This window comes from Entelurus aequoreus, linkage group LG02, assembly GCF_033978785.1.
Source record: "Entelurus aequoreus isolate RoL-2023_Sb linkage group LG02, RoL_Eaeq_v1.1, whole genome shotgun sequence".
Lineage (NCBI taxonomy): Eukaryota > Metazoa > Chordata > Actinopteri > Syngnathiformes > Syngnathidae > Entelurus > Entelurus aequoreus.
Window position 1 is genome coordinate 85,353,997 of NC_084732.1, and position 10,385 is coordinate 85,364,381.

Genomic DNA, 10,385 nt, shown 5'->3' on the forward strand with positions numbered 1-10,385 from the left:
TAATTCACTACACTGGGTATTAGTCCTCTATCTGGCTTAGAGTTTTCTACATATTCACTCTATAAAATTAGCATTTTCATATCTGAATCTAATGGCAGCTCTCTCAACTCGAACCCTCCGCTGATTTAAAGCGACTGTCGTTTTTTTTACTTCAAGGCGTTACTTTGTTTCTTTAAGAATCAATTAGTTGTTTTATTTACCCGCCTTCCTTTCTGCCACTTTGCAAAGTAGTCCGTGTAAGTTCCATCTTACCCGATTTAGAACTTGGAGCGCAACAGTGTTTTTGACTCCGTAAGGCAGGGGTGTCCAAACTTTTTCCACTGAGGGCCGCACACGGAAACATTTAAAGGCCTGCTGCATACTTGCCAACCTTGAGACCTCCGATACCGGGAGGTGGGGGGTGGGGGGTGTGGTTAAGAGGGGAATATATTTAAGCTAGAATTCACCAACTCAAGTATTTTATTTTATTTATATGTTTAATAAAATATATATATATATATAGCTAGAATTCACTGAAAGTCAAGTATTTCATATGTATATATATATATATATATATATATATATATATATATATATATATATAACACTGAAATTCAAGTTTTTTATTTTATTTATATGTTTAATAAAATAAATATATATATATATATATATATAGCTAGAATTAACTGAAAGTCAAGTATTTCATATATATATATATATATAATATATATATAAACTGAAATTCAAGTTTTTTATTTTATTTATATGTTTAATAAAATAAATATATATATATATATATATATATATAGCTAGAATTCACTGAAAGTCAAGTATTTCATATATATATATATATATATATATATATATAATATATATATATATATATATATATATATATATATATATATATATATATATATATATATATATATATATATATATATATTTATATATATATATACATATTTATATATATATATATATATATATATATATATATTATATATATATATATATATATATATATATATATATATATATATATATATATATATACATATATATATATATATAAACAGGACAATACTGCCATCTACTGGATAGCCTACAGAACACTGAAATTCAAGTTTTTTATTTTATTTATATGTTTATCCCCAGCGCGGTAAGAACACACAACAACAGCAGTCACGTTTAGTCTACCGTAAAGCAGTTCTTCTGCCGTAAACAGCAATGTTGTGACTCTCTTAAACAGGACAATACTGCCATCTACTGGATAGCCTACAGAACACTGAAATTCAAGTTTTTTATTTTATTTATATGTTTAATAAAATAAATATATATATATATATATAGCTAGAATTCACTGAATATATATATATATATATATATATATATATATATATATATATATATATATATATATATATATATATATATATGAAATACTTGACTTTCAGTGAATTCTAGCTATATATATATATATATATATATATATATATATATATATATTTATTTTATTAAACATATAAATAAAATAAAAAACTTCAATTTCAGTGTTCTGTAGGCTATCCAGTAGATGGCAGTATTGTCCTGTTTAAGAGTGTCACAACATTGCTGTTTACGGCAGAAGAACTGCTTTACGGTAGACTAAACGTGACTGCTGTTGTTGTGTGTTGTTACCGCGCTGGGAGGACGTTAATGAAACTGCCTAACAATAAACCCACATAAGAAACCAAGAACTCGCCCTCGATCCTTCTACAGTTATGACGTCATCGGGCAGGCAAGCTGTTTATATTGTGGGAAAGCGGACGTGAGAACAGGCGGTCCCCACTCAGGTCCGCATTGAGCTGGAGGGGGCGTGGCCTCCAGCTCCGGCTGAATACCGGGAGTTTGTCGGGAGAAAATTTCTGCCGGGAGGTTATCGGGAGAGGCGCTGAATACCGGGAGTCTCCCGCTAAAAACGGGAGGGTTGGCAAGTATGGCCTACTGAAATGAATTTTTTTTATTTAAACGGGGATAGCAGATCCATTCCATGTGTCATACTTGATCATTTCGCGATATTGCTGAAAGGATTTAATAGAGAACGACGACGATAAAGTTCGCAACTTTTGGTCTCTGATAAAAAAAAGCCTTGCCCCTACCGGAAGTAGCGTGACATCACAGGAGGAAGGGCTGCTCACATTTCCCCATTGTTTTCAATGCAGCGAGAGAGATTCGGACCGAGAAAGCGACGATTACCCCATTAATTTGAGCGAGGATGAAAGATTCGTGGATGAGGACGTGAGAGTGAAGGACTAGAGTGCAGTGCAGGACGTATCTTTTTTTCCGCTCTGACCGTAACTTAGGTACAAGGGTTCATTGGATTCCACACTCTCTCCCTTTTCTATTGTGGATCACGGATTTGTATTTTAAACCACCTCGGATACTATATCCTCTTGAAAATGAGAGTCGAGAACGCGAAATGGACATTCACAGTGACTTTTATCTCCACGACAATACATCGGCGAAGCTCTTTAGCTACGGAGCTAACGTGATAGCATCGGGCTTAAATGCAGATAGAAACAAAATAAATAAACCCCTGACTGGAAGGATAGACAGAAAATCAACAATACTATTATGGACATGTAAATACACGGTTAATGCTTTCCAGGCTGGCGAAGCTTAACAATGCTGTTGCTAACTACGCCATTGAAGCTAACTTAGCAACGGGACCTCACAGAGCTATGCTAAAAACATTAGCTATCCACCTATGCCAGCCCTCATCTGCTCATCAACACCCGTGCTCACCTGCGTTCCAGCGATCGACAGAGCGACGAAAGACGTCAGCCGATCATAGATGCGGTCGGCGGCCCGGAGACGGAGGAAGTCAAGGTGAGGTCGGCGGCTAGCGCATCTGCTATCCATCTCAAAGTCCTCCTGGTTGTGTTGCTGTAGTCCGCCGCTAATACACCGATCCCACCTACAAAATATATGGATTTTTTTTTTTTAACCTTTATGGCTACCGGGGACCATAAAGGGTTTAAGTCATTAAAATGTTAAAAATAAGTCAAATTATTATTATTTTTTTATTTAACGCTTACAGTAAATCTCTATATCAACTTCAGGTTGATATAAAGTAAAAAAAAAAGAAGATTTATGCTTTTTCTGTCCAAGACAACTTTGCTTTTTATAGTAAAACTGAAATATGCAGTATTAGTAATTAGAGCCTTAAAAGATCAATAATGCAGGACACCATTGATTTTAATTCTTTAATATTTTTGAGTAATCACAGTGAAAAGTTAAATAAAATCCTACTAAATATTTTTGGGATCCAAAAGGTCCTCCACTCATAAAGTGATACATTTGTATTAGTTTTTTTTAACTTTTAACACTTAAATTACCAGATCAACTTCAGATATATCCGTCGATTTTACGTTTGAACTATTATTTTGTTTGTTTTATGCTCTTTTGTCGAATAAAACTTTGATGTTTTTATATGGCAACCACACAATATATGCAATATTTTTTCCACATAAAACATTTTAAAGTGATATTTTTTAAGTAATAATTCATTATAACATAGATTTTTAGTCTTTTTTCCTTTTTAGCAATGGCAAAAAAATAAAATAAAAATAAACAAAGACAAAAGAAAAAAAAACAGCCTGCATGGCAGCTTTGTGTCAACATTGCAACTTTTTCTTGTTAGATTTCACCTCATTCCACTTTTTTAAATGTTTTTTTTTAAATTTTTGCAATATTATCAATTTTGCAATTTTTGCAGAATGTGTGGCGGGCTGGTAAACAATTAGCTGCGGGCCGCAAATGGCCCCCGGGCCGCACTTTGGACACCCCTGCCGTAAGGTGTTTGGCAGCAGACTTCCACAGACCTCGACTCAGCCTGTGTTCGTTTGATCAGAGAGAAAAATAAACTTGTCAGTTACATTTAATTGCTGCAATAAAAACACTTATACTCTCAGAGGATCTCTGGCCAATCGTCAAGGCACGTCACCAACGCACCAACTTCACTTCTTCTTGAATTATGGCAAGGCACTCATTGTTAAATGTGCATTACCGCCAACTACTGTACTGGAGAGTAAACCAGGGTTCACTCCCTAACATTAATTAATATATACCTACACTCTATTCCATAAACCTGTCCTATTTATTTATTTTGTCTTAATCGAATACGTGATATGATTCCTTCCTCATTTGTGCTCCCCCTTACAGTTCTTCCCGCTCCTACTGATCCTACTATTACATGTAAGTGTCTTCCACTTGTACTCGTGTCCCAATGTGATTGCCACTCTTTCAAAAGGTTACTGAGAGGTACCTCTCTGAGCTGCTCTAGCGTTAGTGCCTGCTTTCCCAGCTGATCTGCCAATTCATTGCCCTTTATGCCTGTACGAGCCAGAACCCATAGGAACATTACGCTGGTATTCCCCCTCTCATGCCTGAACAGTATTATATAGCTTTAAAACCCATAGGATCGTATAACAAAAAGAGAGGTGGTTGCATAAGGGTGGGCACATAGACAACCTAACACACATTGTTTCTTCTTTGAATCAAACCTAACATATGATGCTTTATTCTTGAGAGAACTTTAGGTACCAATGTACAATGCTTTCATCTTGGAAGGTTGTTCAAGGTCCCCGACATCTGCTTAGCCATTTGTTCAGTGTCAAGTCAACAGGTTCAACAAAGGCTCATACATTTGTAAGCATACTGTCTTCTATACTAATCTTTATTATGCATGAATATTCAATAAGCATACATTCTAGGCCAGTGGTTCTTAACCTTGTTGGAGGTACCAAACCCCACCAGTTTCATATGCGCATTCACCGAACCCTTCTTTAGTGAAAAATACAATGTTTTTTTTCCTTCAAATTCAAGACAAAGTTATATGTTTTTGGTAACACTTTAGTATGGGGAACATATTCTAAGTAACAAATACTTAATTTAGAGTTATTTGGACACTAGGGGAACATATTCTAAGTAACAAATACTTAATTTAGAGTTATTTGGTTAGGGTTAGGGTCAGGGTTAGAGGGTTAGGGGTATAATAAGGCCATGCCGAATAATGCATTAATAATGACTAGTTAATAGCCAATATGTTACTAAATTGCATGCTAATTAGCAACTAATTAATGGTGAATATGTTCCCCATACTAAAGTGTTACCATGTTTTTTTACTGGTGCATAAAATGAACCGTGCATGAACATCACCTTGTTCAAACAACGAAACCAACACAGTGCATAAACTCACAAGAAATTACACACCTGCAAACCAGTCAGCTGTTGCCATATCCGTAATAAGCCGATAGGGAGAAGTTTGTATTTACACGATGAGTCGGGTGTGTTTTGACCTCCGCCGAACCCCTGAGGCCGACTCACCGAACCCCTAGGGTTCGATCGAACCCAGGTTAAGAACCACTGTTCCAGGCTAACCTTTGAGTATGACTATTTAATAGGGATGTCCGATAATGGCTTTTTGACGATATCCGATATTCCGATATTGTCCAACTCTTTAATTACGGATACCGATATCAACCGATACCGATATCAACCGATATATGCAGCCGTGGAATTAACACATTATTATGCCTAATTTGGACAACCAGGTGAAGATAAGGTACTTTTTAAAAAAATTAGTAAAATAAGATAAATTAAAAACATTTTCTTGAATAAAAAAGAAAGTACAACAATATAAAAACAGTTACATAGAAACTAGTAATGAATGAAAATTAGTAAAATTAACTGTTAAAGGTTAGTACTATTAGTGGACCAGCAGCACGCACAATCATGTGTGCTTACGGACTGTATCCCTTGCAGACGGTATTGATATATATTGATATATAATGTAGGAACCAGAATATTAATAACAGAAAGAAACAACCCTTTTGTGTGAATGAGTGTAAATGGGGGAGGGAGGTTTTTTGGGTTGGTGCACTAATTGTAAGTGTATCTTGTGTTTTTTATGTTGATTTAATTAAAAAAAAAAAAAAAAAAAACGATACCGATAATAAAAAAAACGATACCGATAATTTCCGATATGACATTTTAACGCATATATCGGCCGATAATATCGGCAGGCCGATATTATCCCAAAAATACTTCTAAATCGTAACAAGGGACAATCAGAGAACCTGCCTCTTAATCGTTCACTTAATTAATCAGCTGTTGGTCTTGACCAGTGGTTCTTAACATCACCCCTTAATGACAAATGACCACTCAAACTAGGAATGGAATGGACAGATTTGGTATTTGGTTCAACATCAATTAGGATAGGATAGGAGGATATCATAGACTTTATTCATCGCAAAATGGGGAAATTATATCGCAAAGTCCTTTAAAAAACATCAAAGGCCAACATCAAAGAATACAAAAGATATCTTTTTTTTTAGAAAGTACAGAGATGATGCAAACAGCTGTCACTTCAGCAGTGCCCTTTCTGTAGTATAAAACCAAAAAATTAGCAATAAATACATATCGCACACATACAATTTCACCATGCATAGACAGACAACAAAACAAAACAAAAACACCATTTCACCACAAACTACCTCTTATACTCCTTGTACAACTTCCCTCAAAGAACATATGCAATAGTACCTCATTTTACGAGCACATTTCGTTCCAGGATTAAATTTGCAACTCAAAAACACTCATATCTCAAATAAGCCCCGTCCTTTGAAACGAGTTGAAATCCATTTGATCTGTGCTTTGCCCTCCCAAAACACCACCATTTTAATTTGGCAACTGTCAGGCTCAGGTAAACGTCGCTTGCGACGAGAGACCCCATAGTGCAGGAGACTGCATAAGGCCTGCAGGTAAAAGCATATTCAATAACAAAACAAAACTAGTGCAACGTGGAAGTGCACCGGAAGCAGGGAAATGCTAATCATCCATAGGAGAGAGCAGTGGTGGGCAGTCTCTGCTGGCCTAACATAACCAGAAATCATGATCATAATTAAAGATTAATGTATTTTTTAATGTACTTTCCCTAAATATGTAAAAGTATTCATATTCTCTTCATGTCATATTATGCTCCTTCCAGTGCTGTTGTTTTTAGGTTAGAGTTTGTATCCAATCAGAATTCAGCTAGCTTATGTTGCCATGCATTACGAAATCTGCCCGGGGTCTTCAGAATCAACAATGCGGGCGTCTGTGCACTGTAAGTAAACGGGCACATACAGTTGATTGATGATTACGATAGCCTATCAGATCACAAGTTGTTGTCAGTAAGGCCTCCTAGCTGGCCTCACGTTGAACGTGACATTTACGCATCCTGTGATTTGATACTCACTGCAGATCAGCAGAGCCACACCTGGGACCGTTAGCGGATGAATTTGAGAACACATACAGTTGATAGACAGTTGCGATAGCCAATCAGATCACAAGTTGTTGACAGTAGCCTATCTCGGTAGCCTGATGTTAACGAGACTGTGATCGGATGCTCACTTGTCATTCCAAAGTGGGTATCCAATCACAAGTTGCAATTTCAAATTTACCAAAGCAGGAAGTGTTGCGCCGTAGCCATACCAGGCTAGCAGAGAAATCACCGATACTCACTTTTTTTTAACCCACAAAGAAGGAGAACAAAATGTTGATTAGGGGGCAGATATATATTTGCAAGGCCATTTTCAAGAAGGATATTTAAAGAGAAACTACATCTTGTGAGACGATGTCGGCCAACCCCGGAAGCTGGCTGATGAAATGGGGAAATGCCCGCCACTTCCACTCAAATCAACCGACCACGAGTGTTACCACTGGCTTATATGGCGTCGACTGGGTTCTACAAATTGTATTTCTTAATTTTTTCCACGTTTAATACGTTTTTTTGCAATTTTAATTTTGACAGTACCACATAAGATATGTTTTAATTGCTGATGCGGGTTTATTGATTTTTTACATACGCCAGAAAATAACCTGTTTTGTACACTGGTAGTTCGTAAATGTGTTCCTCTACAGTATTTCTCCAGCAATGGTCATGTGGTGACATAATCTACGGTATTTTTAGAGGTAATCATTGAAGTCGGACACACTTGAAGGCCTAAGTGGGAAACTCGGCCCGCCATTGGTAGAAAGCAAAGAAAACATTTACAATGACCCAGCTTCCTGTGCACTTCCACGTTGCACTAGTTATTATTTGGTCTTTAAATTGACTTCTACCTGCACGCCGTCTGCTTACATGAGCCTGACATGATCCAGTCATGAAAGAGGAATTAGGTAGAACTAAATAGAACTTATTAACAATGAGGAACAGTTGTGCTGACAGGACTAGGAACAAATCAATAATGACAAGCTCCTAAAATTGCCATGAGAAGACATAGACACAAGTATGTTTCTAACCTCTAAAAAAGTCTGAGGTTCATTAGTCAATCATTTTAAGACGTGTACCATTTCACCCCTAAATGTAAAATTATGTAGTCTGTTCTAAGGTCAAAGGAACTTAGAATCATGTTGGACCAATTACTTTATAAAAAGTCATTTAAAATCTATACTTGATGTTGTTCCAGCCAACTTCCGTCCATAAACAACAAACCCTTGAACAAGATGATGGAATAGGTCCTTTTTGGTTAGCAACATTAAACCCACACAGACTGATTATCCATCAATCACTCTCACTTAATGAGCAAAATCTGACTTCAGAAAGAACCCTCCATCCCTCACGTCAACGCGCTGCCTAACGTTCCGTGAAATCGTCACAATGACAAGACAAGCTCTTACCTTCACTACATCCGTAGTGGACTGTTGACTTCGGATCGAGGCATCTGTGACGGTCTTTAGCCCTCAACTCTCTGCGACTGACCAACGTCACAGTGGGCACCAGATGTCCGGCTTTCAGGTTAGCCTTCCTTTGGTGCTCCAGATGGACATTAGCAGACATCTTCCAAAACCGAATATCCTCACAGCGACGATGGGAACCGTCGTGGTCTCCGTCTGTCCACTCACGGAGTTCCAAGCGGGGCAGCAAAGGCAAGAAAATACTCTATAAAGCTGTACGGTTTACAGCATGGTTCCACAATGAAAAGCTCTGGCGTGTAGCTTCTCATAAATGTCCATCTTTTTCACAGTACAACTCACTGAATTATACCTTGCAGGGGCAATAAGATGTAATGTTCCAAAGCGAGAAAACAAGATTGCGTCCTCGTCTTCCTTTCATGTCTTTGCCAATTGGGATCCCAGCAGTAATATTCCTTGTTTCCTTTGATATATATTTTTTCCCTTCAAAGTACGACGTTAGCTTTGATGTAGACGACTCGCCAGCCTTCAACCGGAAGTCTCTTCAGAGTGAACTTAACACATTCCTCCGTGGCTTTGTCAGTTCTTAGGATTTCTTCAGGTTCTCCTCTCCGCAGGCACTGTAGTGTCTGTGTATGTGTGACTGAGTTGGTGGCAGGTCAGTTAGTGTCACGACTCTATCTAAGGGGGGGCCGTGCTGTGGTATGAACCCTCCTACTGCGTTGCGCGACTCTGCCGCTCAAAGGAGAAGTATGCACTGGTGTGTCACAGTGTAGCAGTGGTGCAATCCCTGGGGAGGCCTGGCTGGCTTCACTGATAGCAGCAGACAGCGGCAGCAGGCGGCAGGACCTCAACCTCCATCTGGGCTTCCTCTGCGGGAACCAGCTGTGACTGCGGCCGGCAGCATCTTGCCTTATTTTTGTCTGTTGCCCTCCTTCTGCAGCTTCCTCTTTCCACACCTGTAATGATATGTTTCTCAGTTCCATAGTCAGAAACACCCTATTTTGTCAGGTTTCTCTCATTCCTGAACACATCGAGATTGCTTATCATCATCTGCAAAAATCAGAATCAGAATCAGAAATACTTTAATAATCCCCAAAGGGAAATTAAGATTTTCAACACAATCCCATTCAAGAGCAGACAAACATTACAGGGAGACAGAACCGGATCGCTGACGGGTCTGCCAACTTACAAACAAGGTGAGAAACAGGTAAAAAGTTGAAGTTAAAGTTAAAGTACCAATGATTGTCACACACACACTAGGTGTGGTGAAATTATCCTCTTGAGTTCGACCCATCCCCTTGTTCACCCCATGGGGTTTGAACTCACAACCTACCGATCTCATGGCGGACAAACACAACAAATGTAGAAACATACATTTTTACAATGGAGTTCAGGGTGCACATTGTGCATTAAACCAATTGCAAGTGCTGCACGGAACTCTAACTCAAAAGATGATGGTCATGTTGGCAGTTCATTGCAAAACGTGTTTGGAAAAGCAATGGAGTGTTTCCTAAAACCGCCGCATCGGTGACATCCGCAACTGCCACGACACATTCAAATATCACACTTACTGTATAATATAAGCAAAAAAATCATCAAGATGATACCACGATAGCCAAAATCAAGGTAACATAACTACAAGTTAAGTTAAAGTTAAAGTAGGAATGATTGTCACACACACA

The 10,385-nt window shown here is 37.9% G+C and overlaps 1 protein-coding gene across 4 annotated transcripts in view; it reads right to left on the reverse strand.

Annotated features, from left to right (window-relative positions):
• cbfa2t3 (CBFA2/RUNX1 partner transcriptional co-repressor 3) overlaps positions 1-9,541 on the reverse strand; it is a 168,013-nt gene extending 158,472 nt beyond the window's left edge. For 2 of the 4 annotated variants that reach the window (XM_062033692.1, XM_062033690.1), the window contains exon 1: positions 8,686-9,540. In XM_062033692.1, the coding sequence (XP_061889676.1) occupies positions 8,686-8,845 (160 nt within the window). In that variant the 5' untranslated portion in view covers positions 8,846-9,540. Of the gene's footprint in view, positions 1-8,685 lie in introns of all 4 variants that reach the window. The other 2 variants (XM_062033691.1, XM_062033693.1) reach the window with 2 other exon arrangements.
• Positions 9,542-10,385: the final 844 nt, after the last annotated feature.